Source organism: Marmota marmota, unplaced genomic scaffold (assembly GCF_001458135.2).
Source record: "Marmota marmota marmota unplaced genomic scaffold, marMar, whole genome shotgun sequence".
Taxonomy (NCBI): Eukaryota; Metazoa; Chordata; class Mammalia; order Rodentia; family Sciuridae; genus Marmota; species Marmota marmota.
Window position 1 is genome coordinate 10,626,444 of NW_025999982.1, and position 26,493 is coordinate 10,652,936.

General features: G+C 48.7%; 3 protein-coding genes across 9 annotated transcripts in view; 1 reads left to right on the forward strand and 2 right to left on the reverse strand.

The window, feature by feature from the left end:
- Positions 1 to 216: 216 nt before the first annotated feature.
- On the forward strand, positions 217 to 6,768 carry Rrp36 (ribosomal RNA processing 36). Its single transcript, XM_015487753.2, has 7 exons — positions 217 to 347; positions 2,493 to 2,640; positions 2,985 to 3,051; positions 3,130 to 3,234; positions 4,917 to 4,991; positions 5,079 to 5,196; positions 6,271 to 6,768. The coding sequence occupies exons 1-7, from the start codon at positions 242 to 244 to the stop codon at positions 6,408 to 6,410; spliced, it is 759 nt and encodes a 252-aa protein (XP_015343239.1). The 5' UTR covers positions 217 to 241; the 3' UTR covers positions 6,411 to 6,768.
- Positions 6,769 to 6,859: 91 nt separating this feature from the next.
- Positions 6,860 to 26,381, reverse strand: Cul7 (cullin 7). 7 transcript variants are annotated; one of them, XM_048805333.1, is made up of 26 exons: positions 26,244 to 26,381; positions 24,795 to 25,475; positions 24,298 to 24,449; positions 23,660 to 24,160; positions 23,026 to 23,164; positions 22,730 to 22,926; positions 22,185 to 22,443; positions 20,763 to 21,000; positions 20,577 to 20,682; positions 19,057 to 19,284; positions 18,725 to 18,815; positions 18,461 to 18,632; positions 18,205 to 18,310; positions 17,657 to 17,752; positions 17,325 to 17,500; positions 16,899 to 17,032; positions 16,292 to 16,474; positions 15,993 to 16,099; positions 15,726 to 15,908; positions 14,366 to 14,526; positions 13,981 to 14,197; positions 13,613 to 13,877; positions 12,693 to 12,838; positions 12,449 to 12,575; positions 12,156 to 12,361; positions 11,541 to 11,938 (listed from the first exon to the last, which is right to left on the reverse strand). In XM_048805333.1, exons 2-26 carry the CDS (start codon positions 25,465 to 25,467, stop codon positions 11,615 to 11,617), a joined length of 5,187 nt encoding a protein of 1,728 aa, XP_048661290.1. In that variant the 5' UTR covers positions 25,468 to 25,475; positions 26,244 to 26,381; the 3' UTR covers positions 11,541 to 11,614. The 7 variants fall into 7 exon arrangements, 5 of the variants coding, with proteins under 5 accessions (XP_048661291.1, XP_048661290.1, XP_015343243.1 ...); XM_015487757.2 differs by having other exon boundaries at positions 24,891 to 25,475; positions 26,149 to 26,359; XM_048805332.1 differs by having other exon boundaries at positions 26,149 to 26,359.
- Mrpl2 (mitochondrial ribosomal protein L2) overlaps positions 10,315 to 26,493 on the reverse strand; it is a 21,122-nt gene continuing 4,943 nt past the window's right edge. The window contains 2 exon segments of the mRNA XM_015487761.2: positions 10,315 to 10,340; positions 18,546 to 18,550. The gene's annotated coding sequence lies outside the window, so the exon portion shown is untranslated.

Here is a 26,493-nt window from a genome sequence, read left to right on the forward strand (position 1 = left end):
AGGTCTGTCAACCGAGAGTATCAGGAAATGCCACCAAGGCCTGGCCCCAGGGCCTCAGGCAGAAAGTTGCGACGTTCTCTGCGGAGCGGACGCCTTTGGGCTCTACTCCAGACCGTCGGTGGCGCTGCCTGTTTTCTGCACTCTCTAGTTGAAACCCAGCTTTCATGTTGCCGGAAGAGGCGGGGTGGGAGCCGCCGCGAGCGGAAGCAGCGCCATTTTTCCTCGGAACGCAGCGAGAGCGATGCCGGGAACCTGTCCGCGCGCGGTCCCCGCGGTCCGGCATCCGCGTGGGTCTCCGGAGGGCGGGGACGTGGAGCTCGGAGCCGTGGCCCGTGACCTGTCGAGCGGTGAGGGCGCGGGGTTGGGTGCAAACGGGAGGCTGCCGCGGCCTGGCGGGGGCTTCGAACCCGCAGAAACTGTTCGGTAAACTGGGAAATTTCAGAGACAGCGCCCGCCGCGCTGTGGAAGGTCGGAGGGTGGGTGCTTCTGGGCTTAGAACATTCTGAGCGGTTTTCTCAAGGAGAAAACACGTTCAGTACCACGGAGCTAGGAAAGGTCTCCATTTTTCTGGGGAAGACTTAGTCAGATTGCGCGTTTAGTAAGCATCCACTTTGTGCAGGCAGAGGTAGGGCTGCGGGGGATACTGTAGTGAATTCAGCAAACACTTCTCATGTAGCTTACCTTTCAGAAGGGCAATAAAAAGAAAAGGCAAACAAATTTTACATAAAAGCAATAAATCCCTGAACTGTATACTTTAAAAGGGGGAATTTTAGGGTATGTGGATTGTATATCAGTTTTTTAAACTTAACTTTTTTAGTTGTTGATAGAACTTTATTTATATGTGGTGCTGAGAATTGAACCGAGTCGAGTGCCTCACTCATGCTAGGCAAGCGCTCTACCACTGAGCCATCACCCCAGCCCCCTTGTATATCAGTTTTTTAAAATATTTTTTTAGATGTTGATGAACCTTTGTTTTATTCTTTTTTTTTTTTAAGAGAGAGAGAGAATTTATTTTATTTTATATTTTTAGTTTTCGGCGGACACAAGATCTTTGTTTGTATGTGGTGCTGAGGATCGAACCCCGGCCACAGGCATGCCAGGAGAGCGTGCTACCGATTGAGCCACATCCCCAGCGCCCTTTGTTTTATTCTTTTGTTGCTGTGCTGCGAATTGAACCCAGTGCCTCACACATGTGAGGCAACGGCTCGACAACTGAGCCACAACCCTAGCCCCTTTTAGATCAGTTTTTAAGAAGGGGGTTAAAGGCTGTGGAGAGAAAGCAGGTAGGGGTTGCAACTTAAAGTAAGATAGAGAAAGCCTTCCTGGGAAGGAGATATTTCAGGAAAGGCTTGAAGGAAGTGAGGGAGCAAGTAATACATCTGGGTGAAGCATACCAAGCAGAGGTGGATGGGACCATATTTTACTGCTCAGGAACTGTTGGAGGCCAGTTGGCTGGAGAAGAGTGAAAGATGATTAGGAGAGACATTACAGGATGCCAGGTCGCTTGGGGATTTCAGACCTTCATAAGAAATGACTTTCACTCTGAGTAGGATGGAAGCCATTGGGAAGCTTTGAGTTCAGAAGTGACATGATCTGAAATTTATGTGTGGGAGTGATAAGGTCAATTTTGTTTTGATGCTCCTCAGGCAAAGTGGGGAACATAGCTTTGGAAAGAGAAAGGTTGGAGATTGGGAGTCCAGTTAGGAGGTTAGGGCATAAGAATGAGATGAGTTGAGAAATGCTGAAAGTATGAACCAGGACCGTGGCAGTGGTAACTGAATGAGTGAGGCAGATTGTTGTGGGGTAACTCCATGATGGAATGATTTAAAAAGAGGGTGGAGGGGAGAGACTATCCTTGGTTGATCTCTGATACTACTGCCCCTGGTACTGAGGACTGAACTCGGGGGTACTTTACCACTGAGCTATATCCCTAGTCCTTTTTTGTTTTTTATTTTGAGACAGAATCATTCGAAATTGCTGAGGGTGTGGCTAAGTTGTTGAGGCTAGCCTGGAACATATGATTCTCCTGCTTCAGCCTCCTGAGTCACAGGATTATAGGTGTGCACCATTGCACCTGGCAATCCTATAGCTTTCTTTCTTTCTTTTAAACCTAGGAGTGCTTAAACACTGAGCAGCATCCCCAGCCCCTTTTATTTTGAGACAGGGTCTCGCTAGGTTGCTTAGTGTCTCTCTTACATTGCTGAGCTTGGCTGCAAACTTATGATCCTGCCTCAGCCTCCTGAGTCACTGGGATTACCTCACCCAGCAGCCATATACCTTTGTTAGTAAGATGAGGCTCCAGGTAGCTAAAACATTTGAAGAATTAAGTAGTATTATAGCATCATAATCACAGCCTGTGCTGTATGGGACTTATAAATAATGATTGATCTGATGGGGATGTTGGAAAGGATCTGAGGAATGGGAATGAGATGATGTCTTTTCTACAGAGGGAGATACTAAGCTGAATTGTGTAATCCTCCCCACTTTTGCAGGTATAGCTGACATGTCATTTGAGGAACTGTTGAAATTGCAGAGCCAAGTGGGAACCAAAACATACGAACAATTGGTAGCTGGAAACGGCACTAAGAAGCAATGTTCTAGACCACCTGTCCGAAATGCATGTGTTGCAGATAAGCACAGGTGAGAAGTAAGGCTTACCTTAGGAGTTGGATACCCAGGACCTTGAATAGGGGTCTGCTTGCTTTCCCTCTTTTTTTTTTTTTTAAACAGTACTGGTGTTTGAAACCAGGGGTCCTTTACTACTGAGCTGCATCCCCATCACTTTTTAATTTTTGAAACAGGGTCTCACTAAATTGTTCAGGCTAGACTTGAACTTGGAATCCTCCTGCTTCAGCCTTCCAAGTAGCTTAGATTACAGGTGTGTACTACTATGCCCCGCTAGGTGTCTATTTTCTTGTTGGCAGATGGGAAGCCTTTGACCAAGACTGGAGTCTCCTTGACCCATCCTTGTAATTTCTCCTTAGGCCTCTGGAGATGTCAGCCAAGGTTCGAGTGCCATTTTTACGTCAGGTTGTTCCAGTCAGTAAAAAGGTGAGGAAGAGGCAGGGAGCAGTTTCTCAGTGAAAGGAGACTGAACAGTATTTTATATTCTCTCTACTTTCTCCAAAGGTGGCCCGGGACCCCCGCTTTGATGATCTATCAGGAGAATATAATCCTGAGGTGTTTGACAAAACATATCAATTCTTAAATGACATCCGAGCCAAAGAGAAAGAGGTATAAGCTTGAGATTGGTTCATGAGTATTTTAGGAGATGGGGAACCAGGGCAGAGGTTAGAGAGTAGACAGAGGAAAGCTGGAAGCTTTACTTTTTTTGGGGGAGGGAGAGGGTGGGTACTGAGGGTTGAATTCAGGTACTCGACTATTGAGCCACATCCCCAGCCCTATTTTGTATTTTATTTAGAGACAGGGTCTCACTGAGTTGCTTAGTGCCTTGCTTTTGTTGAGGCTGGTTTTGAACCCATGATCCTCCTGCCTCAGCCTCCAGAGCTGCTGGAATTATAGGCATGTGGCACCAGGCTTGGCAGGAAGCTTTACTTTTTAAAATTAAGATCTTTTAAAATAGACACATAGTAATTGCATGTTTATGGGATACAGTGTGGCATTTCAGTATACATATTCAATGTGTAATGATCAGATGAGGGTAACTGGAATATTTTTCACCCACAACATATAATTTGATGTTGTTGGGAATGTTAAAAATTCTATGGGCTGGGGCTGGGGCTGGGGCTGTTGAGCACTTGCCTAGCATGTATGAGGCACTAGGTTCGACCCTCAGTACCACATTAAAAAAATAAATAAAATAAAATAAAGATATTGTGTTCATCTACAACTAAAAAAAACTTTTTTTTTTTTTTAAATTGTATGAGCTGGTGCTGTGGATATAGCTCAGTTGGTAAGAGTGCTTGCCTTGCATGCACAAGGTCCTGGGTTCAATCCCCTACACACACACACACACACACACACACACACACACCAAAAAAAAATGTATGAGCTGTTTTGAAATGTTCATTTCACTGTTGTCAACCATAGTTATCCTGCTGTGCTGTACAGCTTTGGAAGTCATCTTCCTATCTAACTACACCCCGCCTGCTGCACCGATGGTGGTGGTGGGGTGGGCGGGGTGGGGGGCAGCTCTTTTATTTCGGTAGTTGGGATAGAATCTCAAGGGTGTTCTACCACTGAGCTACATCTCCAGTCCTTTTTTAAAAAAACTATATTCTTTAGTGGTAGTTGGACACAATACCTTTATTTTATTTATTTTTATGTGGTGTTGAGGATCAAACCCAGTGCCTCGAACGTGCTAGGTGAGGGCTCTACTGCTGAGACACAACCCCAGCCCCATCTCCAATCCTTTTTATTTCTATTTTGAGACAGGGTCTTGCTAATTTGCCCAAACTGGCTTCAAATCTGTGATCCTCCTGTCTCAGCCTCCTGAGTAGCTGGGATTACAGGTGTGCACCATTCTGGCCAGTCCAGCTATACCCCTATACCTGTCAAGCATCCTCTCTCTGTCCCTCCCTCCCCTACACCCTTCACAGGCTCTAGTAACTGCTATTCTGTTCTCTACTTCTTTGAGACCAGCTTTAGCTTCCACATATAAGAGAACAAGAAAACATGCAGTTTTTGTCTTTCTGTGCCAAACTTATTTCACTTAACATTGCTTCAGCTTTCAAATTATGAAAAGGATAATAAGGGCTGGGGCTGTAGCTCAGTGGTAGAACTTGGGCTTTATTAGCACCTGTGAGGCTGTGAGATCAATCCCCAGCACCACACATACATAAAGGGAAGATAAAATTCCTGTGTCAAAGTGTAAACTTCTTAGAACAATGCTTGGCACAGACTTTCAATTAACATTTATAAAATACTAACCATCTGGTTAATTTTCCAATATGGAGCTTGTGAAAAAACAGTTGAAGAAGCACCTTTCAGGGGAGGAACATGAGAAACTTCAGCAGCTACTTCAGCGAATGGTGCGTAAATGATATGGCGAGTGGGTGGTGAGTGCAGTTAAAGTTAAAGTTAATGACATCTCATTTCATCTCATCGTTGTTCCTCAGGAACAGCAAGAAATGGCACAGCAGGAAAGAAAGCGGCAGCAGGAGCTTCGCCTGGCCCTGAAGCAGGAGCGGCGGACTCAAGCCCAGCAGGGTCATCGACCATACTTCCTGAAGAAATGTGAGTGGGGCACAACTCTTGCAGGCTGATTACAGGGGTGGGTGTGGAGGCCATTTTGGCAGGGTACTGTGTTGGGGGTCCATGAGCCCCTTTAAAAACGCATGAAGTGTAATTCCAATGATTTTTTTAAAAAATATTTATTTATTTTTAAGTTTTAGGTAGATACAATATCTTTATTTTACATTTATGTGGTGCTGAGGATTGAACCTAGTGCCTCGTGCACGCTAGGCGATCACTCTACCGCTGAGCCACAACCCCCAGCCCCAGTCCCAATGATTTGTGAGGCTGAGGCAGGAGGATTGCAAGTTCAAGGCCAGACAAAGCAATTTAGTGAGACCCTGTCTCAAAAAAATTTTTTTTAAGGGTTAGAGATGCAGCTCAGTGGTTAAGTGGCCATGGGTTAAATCCTCAGGAACAACAATAGCAACAAAAAAGAATGCATGAAGGCTGGATCCCACAATAACTTGGAGGAAAGTGGAATAGTAAGGAAGAGTTATTTATAACCACTCTTGTATCCCTAATTAGATTATGGCAGGATTGATGCTTGTATCCCCTGCATACACACATACACATTTATGCTGGGCAGGGCACATAGAAGGAGCAGGAGTTCACAGTTGGTTCAGTGGAGTAAGATTGGGTCATACAAAAAGTTGCCTTAATCAGGCTGGAGTTATGGCTCAGTGGTAGAGTGCTCGCCTTGCACGTGCGAGACCCTGGGTTGGATCCTCAGCACCCATAAAAATAAATAAGTGAAATAAAGGTGTTGTGTCCAACTACAACTAAAAAATAAAATATTAAACAAACAAATAAATAAAAACGTTGGCTTAAGTTGGGATGTAGCTCAGTAATAGAGTGCTTCTCTAGCATGCTTGAGACCCTGGGTTCAAACCCCAGTACCACACACACACACACACACACACACACACACACACACAAAAGTTGGCTTCCCACACATCAGAGAGCTCCAAACACCTCACATATGCCAGCATGGGACTAGAAATTACTAACCAGGGAAAAGGAAAAGACGGGGGCTTCCTCCTTTGCTCACCAGCTTGCTTTCTCCTTGTAATCTAGCTGAACAGCGTCAGTTGGTCCTAGCTGAGAAGTTCAAGGAGCTGAAGCGCAGCAAGAAGCTGGAGAGTTTCTTGAGTCGAAAGAGGCACCGAAATGCAGGCAAGGACAAGAGACATCTCCCTTTGAGCAGAGAGTATTGAAGAACTGTCATCTGTCTGCACTGCCTAGGGAGACAAGGGTCTGTGGAGACATGGATCTCTGGGCTCATTCTCCTGGTTCTTTGCTGTTCAAGGGCAAGGAAAGATCACATCCAATCTTGAACTCAGAAGATTAGGGCTCTTGGACTCCCCCTAGAACAGGACAAGAAGAATAGCTCAGCCTTCTGCTACGTCACACTGCCTGTATTTGAATTTGGTTCATTATGTCCTTCTGCCTTTCTTCCATCCTAGTCTTAAACCAGTGATTCTGGTACTGAAGAAATGGGACCATGAAGTCTGTGGCAATAGGGCTGGGACTTTATATAGGAATCATTTCATAAACATCTGTTATTTTTCATTATTTTACTGTTTTGTAGAACTCTTTTAGTGGGCCACACTTACAGGGATAAACAACCAACCCTACATCTTCCACAAGTGAAAAGTCAGATCAGACTCTTTTCCTACTTAAATCTGGGTCCTGAAAAGATGACAGTTATTTAAAGGGTCAGCCACTCCCACAGAACTACTTGGTTTTGATTGTAAGAGGAAATAGGAGGTAGGGACATAAAGCTTTGCTGAACTGGGCACAGTGGCACATGCCTGTAATCCCAACAGCTGGGGAGGCTGAGGTTTGAGGATCACAAGTTCAAAGCCAGTATCAGCAGTTTAGTGAGGCACTAAACAACTTAGGAAGAGCCTGTCTCAAAATTAAAAAAAAAAAAGGCAGGGCCAGGGATCTAACTCAGTGGTAAAGTACCTTTGGGTTCAATCCTCAGGACCCAAGGAAAAATGTAGGGTAGGGCTGGGAATGTGTCTTGGTTGTAAAGTATCCCCAGTACCACAAAAGGGAAAATTAAAAAAAGAACCATATCTATTGCTTGAAGTCTCTGAAATGGGAGAAAGATGTCCTGATGATAGAAATGGAAGCTGAAATGCTCCTCTCCCCTGATTGTAAGCCTAGGATCATAGCTACCAGTATAGTTTGCCTTGCCAGGAGAGTGCTACAGGGTCCCTGGTGTCATGTGTGACAATCCTATTTTTTTTTTTAAAGTCAGTGAATGGATTCTGGCTGGTTAAAAGCAGAAAACTATCTAAGTATCAGAACTACTGAGAATGCTAGAGAGAAGATCCAAATTGGGGGAAAGAAGATAGGGATAAAGTCTAGTCATTAAAAATACTCTGGGCTGGGGTTGTGGCTCAGAGGTAGAGTGCTAGCCTAGCATGTGTGAGGCACTGGGTTTGATCCTCAGCACCACATAAAAATAAAATAAAGATACTGTGTCCACCTATAACTAAAAAATAAATATTAAAAAAATACTCTGTAACTCTCTCAGAACCAGAATATTGATGTGGAGGTGCCTCAGTGCCACCAAGATGTACTTTCCACTTTCTCCTGCTTTGTTCTGATTAGCCAGGCCTTGGTCACATGGCTGCAAGGGGGGTGGGCTGGAAAAGCAAGAATTTATTCTTTATCTAGAGTTGTGGGGAGTTTCTCAGATGACTGGTGATCAGAGGACATACATTTCCAAATAAGTACTGGCCACCCCAGGCCTTCAGTCACCCTTCAGCAAGGACCCAGAGAAGATATTGGATTTCATTGAGGGTTTTTTGTTTTGAGTAATAGCTTTATTGAAATGTAATTCACATACCTTAAAATTTATGTGTTTAAGATGAACAGTAGTTTTTAGTATGATTACAAAATTGTGCAACTATTACCACAATGTGAGAATATTTTTGAAACCTCAAAAATGAAACCCTATGCCGGGCATAGTGAGGTGCTAAGTGACTCAGTGGGAGCCTATCTCTAAAGGAAATACAAAATAGGGCTGGGGATGTGGCTCAGTAGACAAGTGCCCCTGAATTCATCTGTTCTTTGTCTATATGGATTTGCTTATTTGGGACATTTTATTTAAAGGGAGTCAAAATGTGTGTTTTTTCCTCTTTAAGTCTTGAGATTGTCAGATGAAAGTAACTGCCATAGGATCCCCCCACCCCTGTACTGGAATTTGAGCCCAGGGATGCTTTACCCTTAAGCTACATATCCAGCCCTTTTTAATTTTTTTTTTTTTTTTTTTTTTTTTTGTTAATGGACCATTGTTTACTTATATGTGATGCTGAAAATTGAACCCAGTGTGTCACACATACTGGGCAAGCACTCTACCACTGAGCTACAACCCCAGCCCCATCTCTAGCCTTTTTATCTTGAGATAGTGTCAGTAAATTGCTGAGATAGTTCTGGAACTTGTATCCTGCTTCAGCCTCTCAAATTGCTGGGATTACAGGCATGTGTCACTGTGCCAAGGGCCGTAACGATCTAAGATATGTGCCTGTGAGGATGGCCCCACAAAGGAGCAGGGATGGGCATGAGAATAACATAATCTCCAGTCTCTAATGTAACTCTTGAGTTATCTTAGAAGTGAAGCAAACTGTCTGCTCTCATGGGATGGATGATCCTGAAGGCAGAGAAGGAGGTCAGATTGTCCTGGTGCTGGTGACAGCGTAGGTTGTACCTAAATCAGCTACTCTCCTGGATTCCCACAAGTCACCTAGGCCAGAGTGGGTGGGTGACTGTGTGCTATAAAGTGTGGACAACACAGGTGCTGTACCAAAGTCAGGGGTTTTGGGGCCAAAGCTGGTGGTGTGAATTTTTAAAGGACTGGCTGGGCATGGTGGTGCATGCCAGCAATCCCAACTGATTGGGAGGCTGAGGAAGGATGATCACAAATTCAAAGCCAGCCTCAGCAATTCAGTGAGAACCTGTCTCAAAAAAAGTTGGGGAAGGGTTACGGATGTGGCTCAGTGGGTACAAAATTTTTTTGGAGGGCTGGGGTGTGTAGGTCAGTGGTAGAGCACTTATCATGCACAGGGTCCTAGATTTGATCCCCAGCATACCCCCGCGCCCCCCCCCCCCAAAAAAAAAAATTGCTGGATGGAGGCCTAGTTCATTGCAGAAGAACCAGGATACTGAGGGGTTTGGTGGCTATAAAATGCTTGAAGGGTTGAACTAGTGCAGGATGTACAGCTCAGTTAATGCAGGAGCCCATGCAGTCAGTGGCAGGATGGCAGGTGGGACTGGCCATACAAAAAAGTCCCATTCTGTGTCCAGACGTGGTGTGTACTGGCCTGGTTATAGAGCCCACAGCAGGGGTGTATTATGGTTTTCTAGAGAAATCAATAGGATATAGATTTGATTATAAAAGGGCCCTATAGAGATCATCTGCAGGCTGGAAAGCCAGAAGAACCAGTACCTGCTCAGTCCAAGAACTGGAGCCTCTGAACACTAGGGATCAGTGATTAGCCCCAATTTGGGAAATTCCCTGGTGAGTCCTTGGTTAGAATGTGCTTTGGAAGAGCAAAAGAGCTGGTGACTGATGTCCTCAGGCAATTGCAACAGCAATCGAAGAACTTCTCAAGAATTGAGCTGTGTCTGCTGCTGTTTCCTTGTTCTTCCAGTTTTTGTTTCATCTAAGCTCCCAACCTACTGGACAGCTCCTCACAGTAGGGTGGGTCTCGGCCTCAGTTTGCTGTCCCACATGCAAATCATTCCTACAAACACCCTCAGTGAGACACTCAGAAGCATCTTAATTTTAGGCATCTCTTAATCTAATCAATCTGACAATTCACATTAGCCATCACAAGGAGTAGAGTTCAGAGAAGTTTTGGTACCTGAGCACTAGCTCAAGAACAAGAGGATGTCTTGACCAATAAAAGGCATGGTCTCTGCTACAAAGGAAAGGCACCCAAGTGACACACTACAGCAACCCCATACCCTGAGCCCACTACTGCCCCTGCCTATTGCTTGTTCTCTGGTCTCTGCCCCTCCAGGGCAGCCATGGGCCAATAGGCAGGCACTTGCTGTAATACCTACCAAAAGCACCATGGAACCAGTACTGCAAAGCATTTGAGCCCTCAGTCCTTTGGTGACGCTCTGCCCTCTGTTCCATTGCTTCCTCTTGATTTCTGATTCTCCCAGGCCCTGACCTCTTTTTCCCTTATAGACTCCGTTCCTAATCTCAATCCTGAGTGGCTCTATTCCTTCTGCCTAGTGTCTGTGACCTCCCTTAGCACCTGATCCTTCCCTTTCTTTTATAACTTTCTTCCTGTCACTGGTGAGCTTCAAGAACCCTGGACTCCTTCCCTCCTCCCCAGTGTCCTTGCCAAGATGCATAACTCCACCCTTGGCATTGGGTCCCCTAGTGTGCCCTGTGCAGCCTCAATGTGGGTGGAGGCAGAGCAGCCAATCAGAGTACAGCAACCCCCCCCCCCCAACAGCAGCAAGGCTTGCCTAGGGGGCTAGATGGAGGTAGGAATTCCAGGACAGTGTGTGCAGCTCTACCAGAGGAGAGGTGGAAGCAGAGGAGGATGGGAAGAGAGGGGCAATGTAGAGGAGCTTATGGGAGGAAATAACAGCTATAGTCTCATATCTACTTCCAACCCAGATTCTAAAGCACTGGATAAAAGACAGCCAGGAATGATGATGCATTCCCAGTGGCTCAGAAGGTTGAGGCAGGAGGATCACAAGTTCAAAGCCAGCCTCAGCAAAAGTGAGGTGCTAAGCAACTCTGAGATGCTGTCTCTAAATAAAATATCCAAAAAAAAAAAAAAAAGGACAGGTTCTTGGATGCTTGTAGTGGCTACAGGAATCTTTTATCTCCTGTCTGCCTTAGGGAAGGAATGGGTGAATTTTACTTACTGCTGGGAGTGGCAACCAAACAGGAACTCACTGGCAAAGCTGTCCCTGGGTCAAATGTTTCCACACCTGTTACTCGTCAGTCCCTCAGCAACTGGTTCAGTACCAGAAACAAAGAAAATGAAACCATGCCTGATAACTACCCAAGTTACAAAGCATCTGGCTAGTGGCTGAGGTGGGCTTGGGTCTCCAGCCTGTGAGATGAAAGTGCTTCTGCATACACACTTAGAAGGAGCTGAGCTCCATCCTGGTCCTTAATACTGGCTGGAGAGGACTGGGAAGACATATCTGACTACCTCTCCCTTTCTCCCCATTCCACCTTCCTCATCTTGACAAATCTCCTAGCATGGTAGGAGATAGCCTCAGTGCCAGAGGGATCCTTTTCCCAGCCATCCAGGAAAGCCTCTTGCCCATCTCAGTTCTAGCAGTCACCAAACGACAGATCACATAATCAAACTCCATGTTTTATTTCTGTAAAAAGCTCCAGTCTCACCTATCATGGACCCCATTCGTAGGGCTACCGGAAAGTAGAGAAGCTCTGGGTGCCGGTGCAGGAGGCATAGGGCACACCACGGGAGCGAATCTGCAGGGTGTGGAAGGTGAGTGGTGGGTTAGGGCCTGAGGAGCCTGGGTTTAGGGACTCGGTGTGGGGCTCCATCACAGTCACAGGGACTGCATAGGACAGCATTTGGGGCCGGTCATCATGGCGTCTCAGCGTGCCCTTGCCCAGGAGGTGCAGGATGCAGGAGAGGACATCAGTGCTGCTACATGCAGCCCCTCTACCAAGGCTGCTGACCAAACCCCTCGGAGGACATGGGCCCTTCTGCCAAGCCTCCAGCACCTATTATGGGAGACCAGAGAGAAACAGGTCAGAGACAACACCTTCCACACCAACCACATGAGAGGACAGGAAGTCCTGAGCACATTAGGTGAACCTCAGCCTTACTTCTCACACATCTATAGGCTGCACCTGCACAGTGAACAAGATGCTTCAAATATGGACCTTCTGTAGGCTGCCCTCACCCCAAACCCACATCCCTTTGACTACCACTACCTACCAGGCAGACAAGCTGGTCAATGTGCAGCCCTTCATCCCCGTGGGCCTTGAGGATTCGAACAACAAGGCAGTTGAGAAGGTTCCGTCTCTTCTCCAAGTTCCGGCCTTCTTCATCTTCAGCTTTCATGTATGTCTGAGGTGGGATAAGCCACACATTGCCCCTCCTTGGCCTGGGTTCCTCACTGTCATCTCGAATCTTGAGCACCCCTGAAATAAATGGTGGTCACTTGGTAGGGGCTCACAAGGAACCTGACCCTAGCTCAGAACAGAGGCCCTCTGGCCCTGAGTGTATACCTCCTGGTACATCCTTCTGCTCCTGAAGATCCAAGGGGCCTCTTGAAGAGGTGAGAGGCCCAATTGCCTGATTCAGCATCTCCAGAGGGAGCCCTGAGAGTGCCAACAGGCTCTCTACAGACACCGCCTTAAGAGAAGAGGCACAAAGCATTCAGGGCCTCTCCAGGAGTGGAGGGAAGAGGATGAAGGGAAGAGTTTAGAAAAGTGAAGGACAAAGTGGGAAAAGGCAGAGGAGCTGGGCCACCTTTAGATTGTTGAGATTCAGCAGCAGCCACATTTGCATGGTGGACACATGAAGGGTCTGGTCCCCAAACTGCACCTCAGCCCGGCCCAGCCACGTCCACTGTAGTTGCCTCTGTGGGCCTCGCTCTAAGGCAGGGTGTCTCTGACCTGGAGAAGTACCAAGGAAGGGAGGAAAACAAAGGGGAGAGGAAAGGAAGGAATGGGGTTTCAGGAAGTGTGCGCTATTGGCCAAGTTTGCTTTCTGCTAATGTCTGCAAAGCACGTGGCCTCAGCATTTATAGATAACAGAGGGTCCCAATCTGAAATTCCAGATCCCAGCTTTCTCTGATCTACCCCTCTGGCGAATCTCAGGTATCTGGGAGCCAGCCTGGGCCTACTCCTGTGTTAGGCCCGTTTTATTTAGAGACGAAACAATGCAGTGAGGTAAGAAGACTGGGGCTCTTATTAAACTGGAATATTTAAGAGGGGAAGTGTCTCTCCCAATAGTCTGTGAGCTACCTGAGGGTAGATTAAATTTCTTTTCCTCCTTGGTTGCTGCCCAGAACACGGATTAGCCCTCAATGGGAAGTTAGCAGTTTGGAACTACAGGTGACTGACCAAGAAGGAGCCACATACCTACTCCCAGGGAAAGCCCTTTCTGGTGGCCTTACTCAGGTCCCTCCTCTTTCTCTTCTCCCCACTACCCTCAGATTCCTGGGATCTATAGTCTGACAGCATCTTTACCCCAGACAAAACTGCAGCTCCTACCCTTTCTTCTCAGATCCACCTCCCTTCCCCTGTTGCCTGAGGGAGTCTTATCCCTAAAGACCATGTTTGTTCCCACCAAAGCTCCTGACCCCAGGGTCTACCCCAGCCTCAGGCCCTTCCCCAACAGCCTGTCCTCTCTCCAGTCCACCACAGTCCCTCTGCCTGCTTCCTCACTCTTGTTGTAGAAGTTGGAGTATCGGTTCAAAGTGCTCCTCAGGTAGGAGGGCAGGCAGGTTCCAGGGTTCAACATATGGCATATGGAAGCGACAGGCCAGCAGCGCGGGGACAGGACAAGCACAGATACTTCTGGCATTGCCCCTTCATAGTAGAGATCCTCATTCTCCTCTTCCTCTCCCTCCACCACATCTGCAGCCACTGCTTCCCCAGCATCTTCTTCCTTTCCACTCTTATGCTCCTTGCCACTGGCCTCGTGGCCCACCTGAAGGGGCACAGGATTTCCAAATGCTGAGGGCCTCTTCTGTCCAGCTCCATGTTTCTCCCTTCCCACCTTCTTACTTGTACATTCTTTCCCTGGCACCTACCTGTATTTTCTTCTCTGTGTCCTCCAGCTTTAGGAGTTCCTGATCGAGCTGCTGGAGTTGGTAGACATGGAACTGGCGCTGCAGCTCCTCTGAGGTGCTCAGGCTCCGCAACATCTGCTGGGGGAGGCGATTGGGGAAGCAGGGACCAATCTGCTCCAGCACAGCCCCCTCCAGCCAGCTGGAGCCAACGCCCAGTAGACGGTCTGCCATGTACTGCCTATGACACACACAACCCAGGCCAGATCTCAGTGGGAGTACCAGCATGAACCAGCTTCCTACTCCAGGGTTCCAGCCTGACTATATTCCAGATTCCCAGGCTCTGTGAGCTAGCCCTGACCCACCATCCTGTGTCCCTCCATCTCCTATTCCCTAGGTCCACACTCACTGGTAGTAATGCTCAAAGGTGGTGGCTATCTCAAGGCCAGAGAAATTTAGGACAGTTTCCAGGCATCGCTGCAGTTGTGCCAGCATCTCCATTCCCCGGGCTCCACCAATCCGGCTACCCTGGATCCGCTGATCAATGTGCCGGGCAAACTGCTCGCTCACCTAGGTGTTGGGAAAGTAAGGATAACCTGAGCAAGTCAGCCAAGGGGAGCAGGTGAGCAGAAGCAGTGAGAAGGTCTGAGAAAGGAGATGTGAATGGCTGGCATCCTCTCCATTGGTCAACCCTATATTTTGTTGTTGCTGGGCAATGTAACCCAGGTTTTTGTACATGCTAAGCACATGCTCAACTACTGAGGTACATCACCAACCTGATTAACACTTTTATAAAACTATTTTATAAAATCAATAACTGTGCAAATTAGCAATATTAACAATTTTGAAAAATGTTTTCTTTGTGTCTAAAAATCAGACAATAGTAATTTTATTTATTTTCTTATTTTTGTGGTATTGGGGATTGAACACAGGAGCACTCTACCACTGAACTACATCCCTAGTCCTTCTTTTTATTACTTTTTAAAAATTTTTGTTTTGAGATAGGCAGCTTGTGATCCTCCTGCCTCTCAGTCTCCAGAGTAGCTGGGATTATAGGCATATGCCACAGTGCCCGCTTCAAATAACAGTAATTTTAAATGAGGAAATCGGTTATATGGCCAAAGACGGTACACTGTGGTATTACTGATAAAACAGAACCAGAAGCAACTCAAGTAACCACAGCGCCACTACCCTGCTGCACTGGACCTTGCTCTCCAGGGTGTTTGTCATGTTCATGATTTGCTTAACATTTGCTGTGTGTGTTCCTTAAATGAGGCCCTCTGTCTTGCTCATTATTCTTCCTTTACCTTTCATCACACTGCTTGACGCCCAATGCTTTTAAATACTTGTTGAAAGAATGAGAATGGTAAGTAAATCACAGTACATCCACCAGGTGGTATCAATGCACAAACAAAATATGAGGGCAGGGAGCAACACTGGAAAAAACTTCTAATGTGTTATGCACAGCAGCACAGGCCGGCAATCCCAGCAATTTGGGAGACTTGACACAGGAGAACTGAAAGTTTGAGGCTAGTTTGGGCAACTCTGCGAGATCCTGTCTCAAAAAAAATCAAAAGGACTGGGGATATAGCTCAGTAGTAAAGCATTCCTGGGTTCAATCTAGTACCCCCCCCACACACACACACAAAAAAAAACCAAACATGGTTATATTCAAACAGAATGGGAATGGAGGGTGGGTCATTTAGGGGAGGCAGGGAGGGGAAAGTCAGAGGGGAGGGGCCTGGTAGAGGTGTGGGAGAGTGGCTTACATGGGCAGCTCTGAGGAAAGGGAGCCTGAGCAAGGCTCCAGCACAGCCATTCTGCAGCGCCAGCAAGAAGGCTGCCCGTGGCCCAAACAGCTCAGAGCTCGACTTCTGCAGGTTATAATAGTGTTCACAATAGCGTGGCACAAAGTCATCGTCCCGCCAGTATGAGGTTAGAAAGTTATTCACCTGGAAGGAAGGCACAGGAACGTGAAGAGGCACTGATCATGCCACCACCACAGTGTCCCTCAACCCATGCCTGCCCCTGCCCACCTGCTCCTCTACCACAGCCCGCCAACAGCGGGTCAGATTTCTCATGATGCTGCTTGGAAGGCCTCTGGTGGCCAAGGAGCTCCAGTCATGGCTTCTGTTTCTGCCCTCTGTGGAGACAGAGAAAGTGGCAGAGGCAAGAAGGGGGCAGCCCCTCAGGTCCCCAAGGATGATTCCTAAGGCCTCAGACAGGCTGCTCTCCAAAATGATGTTCCTGGATGGCCTAATACAAGCCTAACATGTGAGTGGGGGCCCAGGAAATGCTCCTAACTAGACCTGCTATTGGAATCCCCAGTACTCACTAGGCCGAGGGGCGGCCACCACTGGAGGGGCCATCTCACAAGGCTCCACATGCACTAGCAGGTGGGTAAGGCGACGCACACGAGAGGAGAATGCTGCTGCCCGGCTCTGGGGATTATGAGAAGCCTCCCGGCACTCCAGGTACTGGTCCAGCAGCCAGCCCAAGGGGCTAATGCCATCCTCATCTGGAGGACGAGAAAAATAAGTCAACACGTGGCATGTCTTTGGGGAATTGAGAGTTCGGGAGAGAGCAATAGGACGAATGACACATGGAAGAGGGGCAGCAGGCTTCCACTGACCTTACAGTGTTGGTTAGCACTTGGGCAGACACTGGGTGGGGAGGAAGGGACCAGGGTGACAAACATAGGAACCAAAAGGACCAAGAGCATATCCCAAGTATTTCTAATATTTATTTATTTTTTTTTAGTTTTCGGCGGACACAACATCTTTGTTTGTATGTGGTGCTGAGGATTGAACCCGGGCCGCACGCATGCCAGGCAATGTGGCTCAAGCGCGCTACCGCTTGAGCCACATCCTCAGCCCACCCAGGTATTTCTAGGTTAGAGCAAGAAAGAGCTGCTTGGTGGGGCCAGGTGTCAGAATGATTACCAGGTGAGGTGATGTTCTGCACTAGGGGGCTGACCAGGGCTTCCCAGCAGGTCTTGCCCAGTGCTTGGGCAGCCTCATCGTCAGGGAGGAAGTGATCTGCAAAATTCTGCTCCTGGCGCAGAGCTCCATTCAGTCTGGGGAGGAGAATGCAGAAGGAAGGTGTAGGGCTTGAGGCTTAAGTTGCCCAGTATCTGCCCAGTCAGCTTGCCCTCAGCACCCAGGCCAGAGCCCCTCTTGGTATTTAATAACTGCCCTGGGCTAACTGGTACATCCCATCCTGGCACAGAGGGGAAACTGCTTTATCCTTTTTTCCTCTTCCCAATTGTATTAAAGCCCTAACTCATGGCCTCTCTAGAACCCAGCCTGTTAGTCATTTGTGATAATCTGACCTTCTGCACAGACAGACACACCTACATTTCCACATACCTAGAACTCAGATGCAGAAGGCTCCTGCGGTCCTCTGCTATGTCCTGACTCCAGGCCTGTGCCCGAACCATGTAGAAGAGGCGTGTATGACGACACAGTTGCTCCCGGAACACTGGCCAGAAAGTGGGCTTGGGGCCCAGGACCTCCAGCCCCCGAATGCGAGTGTCAATGCCACCCTGTAACAGACACAGGACTCTTTTCATTTGCCCATACCCTTCTTGGGTTGGGCTAGGGTTGGCTATGCCCTCAATCCTCACCCCTGGAGCTGCCTGAGAGCCAGGCTCAAGATCCACAAAGTGCAGGGCCTCAGAACCCCATACCCCCAGTCACACCTGCTGACAGCGCTTTATGCGGATCTGGATGATGGGCCAAAAGCGGGTCAGGTTCTCCAGGAGAGTCACCCTGCTGGCATAGGGCATCACATTCACCTGTCAAGGGATAGAGAGGACTGTCACCTCTGCATATGTAGATGGGAGTATTGAAAGCACCTATATCAGCACCAATCTCCTAGCTGTGTCCCTTCCTCCTATAGTCCTGGGACATGGGGCTCCTAAAAAAAAAAAAAGACCCTAGGGCATGAGATTGTGGCTCAGTGGTAGAGTGCTTGCCTTGCACACGTAAAGCACTCTGTCTGACCCTCAACAACACATACAAATAAATAAATAAAGGTATTGTGTCCATGTACAACTAAAAAAAATAATAAAAAAATAAAAGGGACCCTAATGCCACCCCCACTGCTTGAGACCTGATGCCATCACATAGGCACAGGAATAAAGGACTCTGATTTTATGGGGCTCAAAACAGGTAGGAAGTTAGGAGATTAGGGCAGGATAGGAGGGCAGATCTGCAAGTGATAGGCTAATGGCACAGGGGTTCCTACCGAGTTGAGTTCCGTGTTAAGAGAGTTGATGCTGTCGCCCCCGCACACTACCAGCCGGGCTGGCATGTAGCTCGAGTCTTCACCAGCCACCAGCACTGTTAGCTGCCTAGGAGTGGGAAGGAAGATCCAATGGGAACTGGAACCTCTCATGTCCTTGTAGACTCACCAAATTCAGAGGGATGGTGCATTCTCCAACACAGGGAAGTCACAAGAAAGCCCAGGTGTGTCACTAAGCATATACACAGGAGCATATTACCTGATGAGGACACCCTGACGCATGTGCAAGGTGATGGAGTGGGAGCCTGCACTGCCACTGGACTCCCAGTAGGTCTTAGGGTTACGATCTGTCAGCTTACTTGCCCGGTGTGGGTTGGAGGACACCTCCACCTTCTCCCAGCACTTGTCCTCCTTTACATCCACACTGGAGCCTGGGAAAGAAGTGGAGGTCACAGCCAGACAAGTACAGAGGGGAAATGGTATAGGTGTGGGGATGTTGAGCAACTGGGGGACAGGTACAAACCCTGGCACAGATATCTGAGGAACACATCAAAGAAAGGGATGTTGATGGGCCGGTGGGTTCGCCTGTGGTCTTCAATTTGGCCCAGCACCATCTGCAGCCGGAACATCAGAGAGAAGAGGTATGGGAGGAATGTGGAAAGACACACAGAAATATGGATGGAGGAAAGCTCAAGCAGTGGTGGGAAGAGAGGGCAGGGAACAAATGTTCCCAGGCTCACTTGAGTCATCTGCTGTTCCCAGCTTCAGGAACACAGCCCCTTCCCAGCCACTGCTGGATTTTGTATTCTTAGGCAGCTCTGAACCCACAAGCTTCATCCTGCCCTTCCTCCTGACCTGGATGCAGCCGCCTAGGATGTTAGTGGTGAGCTTCCGGTAGAGGTGGGCATGCTTCTCACACTTGAACACCATGTCCCGCAGCTCCTGAGCCAGCTCCAACTTTCCCAGGTGCTTTTCCAGGGCCTTGGAGATGGCATCTCGGGCTCCCAGCTGATTCAGCACCACAGCGTAGTCCCTGCTTGCTGAGGTCAGGCGATGCAGGAAGGTGATCAGTTCTTGGAGCACCTGGGATGGCGATGTCAAGGGGGTCATAAATATAGGACTCAGGGAACAGGCCAGAAGGGCACCCACAGTGGTAAAAACCCATTATGTACTGGGTGCTGGGGGTGCTGCAGTGAACGAGACAGAGTGACGAAGTATAAGGACAGGGATGGGAGAGACATAAAGCTAGGTGGAGTTAGAGAACCAAAAGCAAGCCAAAAAGGAAAGAGCCAAGGGACATCTTGCCATCCTGGGGTTCTAAGCTACTGAGTATGGTGACAACAGGTACAGAGAGAAATCCTGGATTCTCTCATTCAGGCCCACCTATCCTGAAAATGAATTGTAGGTCTGTGTTTTGAAATATTCAGGCCCCAAGTTCAGTCACTTGGAAGGGCTTGGTGGGGCCCAAAAGGAACTGGATTTGTGTATATTCCCTCAGGGGTACCCTTTTAGAAATTAAAATCTGAGTAATAGCAAAAGTTGTGGACTGTAGACACTTACTGCCACCATGACCCTAATTCTCTGATCCCTTCTAAAGCCTTCTGTGCCCAGGACCTCTCTGTAGCTCTTGCAGGGAACACTTGTAATGTGGTGTGCCCCCTGTCTCCTGCACCTCTTTACCCCATAGAACCAGCCAAAAAAGGAACCACTGAAGCTCTTATTTGTTTATATTTGCATAGGAAACACAGGAAGGATACATAAAATTAATACAAGTGGGGGGAGTACTGAGTGACAGAAATTCAAGTGGGAGCAAGAGTTCTCAATGTATACCTTGTTATATCATTTTGATTTGTGAACTGTTTGAATGCATAACCTATTTAAAAAAAATAAGATTAAATTTTAAACTTTTTTCTTTAGGTGCTGGGGATTCCACCCAGGGATGTTCTACCACTGAGCTATACCCCCAGCCATTTTTCATGTTATATTTTGAGACATAAGTCTTACTAATTTGGTGAGGCTGACTGAACTTGCCACCCTCTGGCCTCAATTTCCTGAGTTGCTGGGATTATAGGCAGGTGCCACCGTGCCTAGCTAAAATTCAATTTTAAAAGCAAAACTTCAGGGCTGGGGCTATAGCTCAGTGGTAGAGCACTTGCCTAGCATGTGTGAGGCACGGGGTTCAATCCTCAGCATCATATAAAAATAAATAAATAAAATAAAGATATTGTGTTCATCTACAACTTAAAAAAAAGAAAGCAAAACTTCAACCAAGAGCACAAAGGCTCCATCATTTCCTTGCTGAGGGGGTTTGCCTCACCAGTGGCTGCCTTGTGTCCTCTCCCTCCCAGCATCTCCCTGGAGCAGGGCAGGGGTACCTCTCGATCAGTGTTGGGGGACCGCAGGCAGGTCATGCAGGCATCCATGGCCTCGTGCCAGGGAAGCAGCAGTGCCTCGGGGAAGTCCACCAGCTGCGTCAGGATTCTAGGAGCAGGGGCAGAAGGCAGAGATGCACAGCTGGCCTGAGGCCCTTTGCCTATCCCCACCTCTCACCAGTTCCTCACTTCAGCGCAGTCAGATGCAGGGCCTTGTTGGTAGCCGGAGTGTCCAAGGTCTGCATCAGTGCAAGGAAGGGCTGGGGCTGCCGCTGGAGCTGCAGCAGGAATGGCTTGACCTCTCTCTCCCGGGGTCCCTCAGAGTTCAGGGCTCGTTCCAGATCCACAAGGAGTTTCCCAGCTGGGCCCAAACCCTCCACCAGAGACTGCAGGGAAGCACTGGGGCTCTGAGGTGGGAGTTCCTTCACTATAGGAAGAGGTGTTACAAGAATTGGTCACTGTTAGTGATGCAGAGGCTCAGAAAAGGACAGATTCTTTACTCTCACTCAATCTTTACTTCTAATGTCTCCTAAAAATGATTTTGATTTTTTCCCTTTCCATGTTAGGGATAGAACCCAGGGCACTGTGTATACCAAGCATATATACTACCACTGAGCCACATGCTGAGCCTGACTTTTTTTGGTCTTCCTCCTGTAAGTTAGTTTTGGAGATTTCATAATTTCTTTCTCTCTCTCTCTCTCTCTCTCTCTCTCTAAATAGAAGCACTCTACCACTGAGCTACAATCACAGGACTTTTTTTTTTGAGGCAGGGTCTCATTAAATTGCCCAGTCTGGTCTCAAATTTGCCATCCTCCTTCCTCAGCCTCTCAAGTTACTGGATTATAGGCATGTACCACCATACCTGGCAAAAGTCAGGACTTTTTTAGGCCTCAAAAACCTCTTACAATGTTCTAACTTTACGTCCTCCATTATCCTTTTTTGTATTTTGAGATGTGGACTGATTATCTTGCCATGGCTGGCCTTGAACTCCTAGACTCAAATGATCTTCCTACCTCAGTCCACAAGTAGCTGGGACTCCAGGTTTATACCACCACACTTGGCTTTCTTTTCTTTCTTTCTTTTTTTTTTTAATATTTTTTAGGTGTAGATAGACAGTACCTTTATTTATTTATTTAGATGTGATACTGAGGATCGAACCCAGTCCCTCACATGTGCTAGGCAAGTACTCTACCTCTGAGCTACAACCCCAGCCCATCCTTTATTCTTTAAGGGAAGTACAGTGTCTACTTCTCCACTTATTGCTTATCTCTAAATTTTGGATTCTCACTAAATAAAGTGCCGTCTTTCCCAGAAAGAACTGCACAACAAGCAGCAGAGTCCTTAAGAACGCCCTGTTAACCAGGCGCAGTGGCACATGCCTATAATCCCAGTGGCTAGGGAGGCTGAGACAAGAGAATCGTGAATTCAAAGCCAGCCTCAGCAACAGAGAGCACTAAGCAACTCAGTGAGACCCTGTTTCTATTAAAATACCAATAAGGGCTGGGAATGCAGGCATCCAGCAATTGGGTGTCCCTGAGTTCAATCCCCGGTACCCCTCCCCCCAAAAAAAAAGAATGCCCACTTGCTTTAGGTGGTAAGCCTGACACCCACCTTCTACTCTGGCTGCATTTTCTGACTCCTGAGGCTGAGCCTGGGCTTTCAGCAGGAGCACATCTTGCTGGGCTTCTAGAAAGGATGGGTAAGCTGGCTGCCCTGCCAGGGCCTCAGGCCCATACTTCCTGTAAACCCGGCAGTTGAGCAGGTCTCTTAGGGCACTGTCATCAAGTCGCTGTGGCAGAGAGAGCAGCAGGTCCTGGGCCAACTCCATGGGTACAGCCAGCTCAGCCAGGATCTCCTCATCTAGAACGTGCTATCAAGGAGAAGGTCTAACTGAAGATAGCTCTAAGGGCAAAGGCTCCAGGGAGAACCTGGAAGGGACAGGGATCTCCCCTGCACACATACTCTCCACCCTGAACCTCTCAAGGCTGGTAGCTGGCTCCTCCCAAACATTTTACCCACATCTGCATCTCTGGACATTCCAGACTCCTCCCTAGTGGCTCTTTTGTCTCATGACTTCCTTTGGCCATCTGGAGCCTTCCAAATGTCTGTCACAGTCCAGCCCTTGCAACAATGTCCTTCATCCCCTGAGTGTCTACCTCCCCTTCCAGGTTGTCCTGTAGGATCTGGAAAACCTCCTGGTAATCAGGTCCATCCAACTTTTTGATGAAGAAGAGGAGCTCCCACCACTCGGCCTGGGTCAGGTGTTCACTCTCTTCAGCATCTTCATCCTCAGGCAGCACATAAGGCACAGCATAGAGTTCAGTCATAGGCTTCCAGCGCCAGGATGGCAGTGCTGTGCAAATGGGCAGTGGGATAGTCACGTCATTGCCCACCCAGCCAGACCACCATTCCTCTGCTCAGGGCTGATCCCTACATTCCTCTTTGAGCTCACCTCCGCCCAAGACTCTACTGACTACTGCCCCCTGGTACTCATCAGCTTCAACCGCGTCCTCAATGTCTTCTTCAAATCCCAAGATCTCTAGCATGTGCCAGTGCACCCAGTAGGTGCGGCCTGTTGACTCCCACAGCACCTGGATGATGGAGGGAAAATGAGGGAAAAGGAGGAGAAGGCTCACTAAGACTGGCTAATTCCCAACGATGAGGACTCAACTCCAGTATGACCACCTGACCAAGTTTGGAAATACTTCTAAGTAGCCAAACACTGGCATATGAAAAGCATGTACATATACCCAAAAGATACATTGCTCTTCTGGGATGGGCTGTTTCTCCTGCCAGCCTATGCTTGATGGGTTACATTGCTATACTTTCACCTGACCTCAAGCACCCCATCTCCCTGATACTGACCTTTGGAAGAAGGTAACTATATCATTTTCTTCCTAGGTGTGAGCCTCTGATACCCAGATAGTCTTAGCCCTTCAAATAACCTCCCTTTGAATTGCTGACCCCATTTTACCATCTTGATTTGAGGGTTTTCCCAGTGGGTTGCCAAGCTAAGGGCCACAAAAAGGCACAGCTAAATCCAACCAATAAAATTCAGAAGAGTGTCTTGCCACAGTGCTTCTCACCTGCGCGGGGGGCACACCACTGTTGCTCTGGCGGAACTCGCCTTCATCCCCAACGCTGATCTCCTCATAATCATCCAGCATCCGCACTCTCATGCCTGGCTGCAGCATGTCCCGCACATATAAGGCATAAGTATTGCCACTTGCAAACTCAGATCGAGGGCGAAACCGTCTTGACCTCCTGAAGGAGCGCTGGGCTTGGGTGGAGAGGTGCCCTGGACTGGCATCTGCAGGCTGAGGCTGGAAGATGGAACAGGGAGACCGCACCAGGCTCCCTGGTCTGCTCGTGGCCCAGTCCCAACGCATGGCCTGCACAAGCTCAGAAATCAGAGTGCCCACGGCCATACTGAATTCCAGCTCCAGCCGGCCCCTCTCCCCACTCAACTCCTCAGGGGCAGAGTTGTTCTGGGCTCCTGGTTCCCCAGCACTGTCATTCAGCTGATCCAGGAGAAAAGTAACATGCAAATACCGCTTCACCAGAGAGAAGAGCAGCCTTCCTGGGACCTGTGGGATATAAACTTTGGCTTTCACCCGCCTTGTCAGCTTTAGTTCCTCTTTCTACACTGTCTTCTGACAGGTGCAAAGGCCTGGTTCTCAGATCTTGCTCACAACCTCCCCTACCCCATGCCCCCACAGGATACCTGAGGTAGCTGAATGCCCTCGAAAGACATGGGATGTTCAGAGAGCGTGGCCTGTGCAAACAGAGCTAGCAGAGCACATCGGCTGTCAAAATCCAGGTGTTTCTCAATGGCTTCTTGCTGGCTCAATGACAGAAGGATCTGGGTCCGGGTCCCTGTAACCCACATCCCAGTCAGTAACTGCTTCCTAACTCATTCTTCCCAGACACCTCTCTTAAGAGTTTACACTCAATAAAATAAAAATCCTTTGCTACCACTCAGTAGGAATGACATGATTTGTTGATATGTTTCAAAAGCCAAAATTTACTATCTTACCCATACCCACACCCACAATCTGTAATAGTCTAAAATCCAGACTCTTGCTTTGCACAGAAAGTCAATTAATATGAGGTTCCTCAGAGTTATTCTTTCTTCAGAGATGCCCCTGCCCCCACCCTACACCGACCCCCTCCTTTTTTTCAAACTTTTATGAGAAGGGCAACAGAATCTTTTTTACGTACTGATGAGGTCAGAGGCTCCCGCCACAGTGTCCTGTGAGTCCCTGAGCCGACCCAGCCCCTCTCCTGCTTTCCCTTCCTCCCCATACTGTCCCTCACCAGCATCATGGGAGGATAGGGCTTGTATCATCCGGCCTGCGCTCCAGCGAACCTGATAATCAGGACTACTCAACATGTGCATGAGCAAGTCCAAAACCCTTGGGTCTTTGAAGACCCCAGTGAGGGGCTCAATGCTAGCATAGGCGCTGAGCACATGGACAGTATGAAGCAAAGGAGCAGGAGGCATGGTGCCTACACACTCCTCCAGTTGCCGAAGGGCCCTCTGAATCAGGGACTTCACATCAGTTTCCATTTCCCCTAGCACAGTTTTGTCCAAGGCTCCAGCCTCCGCAGACTCTCTGGAGGGCCCGATGACCTGGCCATCCTCGCCCAGCATCTTGTGGCAGTTGGCATAGATTTCATCGTCAGACATCCATAGGAGGATGTGCTCAGCTTTGCAGTCCACTTGGCTGGAGGCCCCTTCCCCATCATCTCCACGCCTGAGGATCAGCCAGCGAATCTGGTACTCAGGGTGCCCATCATGGCCCACCCGCTGGCGGATCAGCTCATCAGGATAGGCATGCAAGCCAGGCCCAAGGGGCACCCTGAATTCCCTGTAGCGGAGTTCCCCCACCATCCTGGCACCTGAGACACAAGGAAAAGAGAACAGGCAAGCTCAAGTGAGAGGGGAGGTCAGAAAAATCAAGGCCTCCCAAGAGTTGGGGAAACAAATGTGGCAACAGCTGTTGGGCTGGGTGGGGTAAAGCTGGGCCCAGGAGTAGCCTGCTGCAGGCTGGGTGGGGCCAGAGCTAGGCAGAGGAACACTGGGGTATTTGTTCTGAGATCACAAAATTTAGGGATTAAAAAAGGAAGATCACAAAGGCCTGCAGCATGGAGTGAGTGGGGCAGGGTGCCTCTTAGTTACAGGCAGAATCCCAAGGTTCTGGGAAGGGTGTGTGTGAAGCCAGAGTATGTTTGGGGGACTGGGAAGGGAAATCCGAGTGTGTATGAAAAGGGGTGCTATTTCTAAGGGCTGAAACACTGGGTTGTGAGCCCCAGAGGCTAGAGACACCGAGAACTGATGGTGGAGTATAAGTGCAAGGCGCTATGAGGAGAGGGTCAGGGGCTAAGCACGCCTACAATAAGAGCAACAGGAAAAGAAAGGCTGCTGGAGAGCCGCGAGGCCCCAGACACCCTACAGTGGAGACCAGGTGGGTGAGGGGCGTGAGGCTTGGTCGACCAGACCAAGTCCTAAGAAGCTCGGATCACGCGACAGGATGGGAGAGGGGTCTAAGGTCGATAATGAATCCTAAGGTACCGAGGGAAAGTGGGGCGCGAGATGGAATAAGCGAGAGGTCGGTGCGCGAGAAAGTCCAGGATAGGGGCAGGGGGCCGCGGCAGGGCTCAGGCCACCTCAGATGTCCACCGGAGTCCTTGCGCGAGGCCTGTCCTTCGCAGAGCTAGGGACGCGGCATAGACGATGGCTGCGACGCTGGCGAAGATTAGGGCCCCGCCTGGGCCCCCCAAGGGGTCAGGGCGGGAGGGGGCGTGCCTCCGCAGGACAGGCAGGAGGCGTGCACAGCAGGACCCAGCACCCCAGGGTCGGGCCACTGTCCTCAGTGTCCGCTGGGGCAGGGCGGGGCCTGGTCCCTGCCGGTGGCAC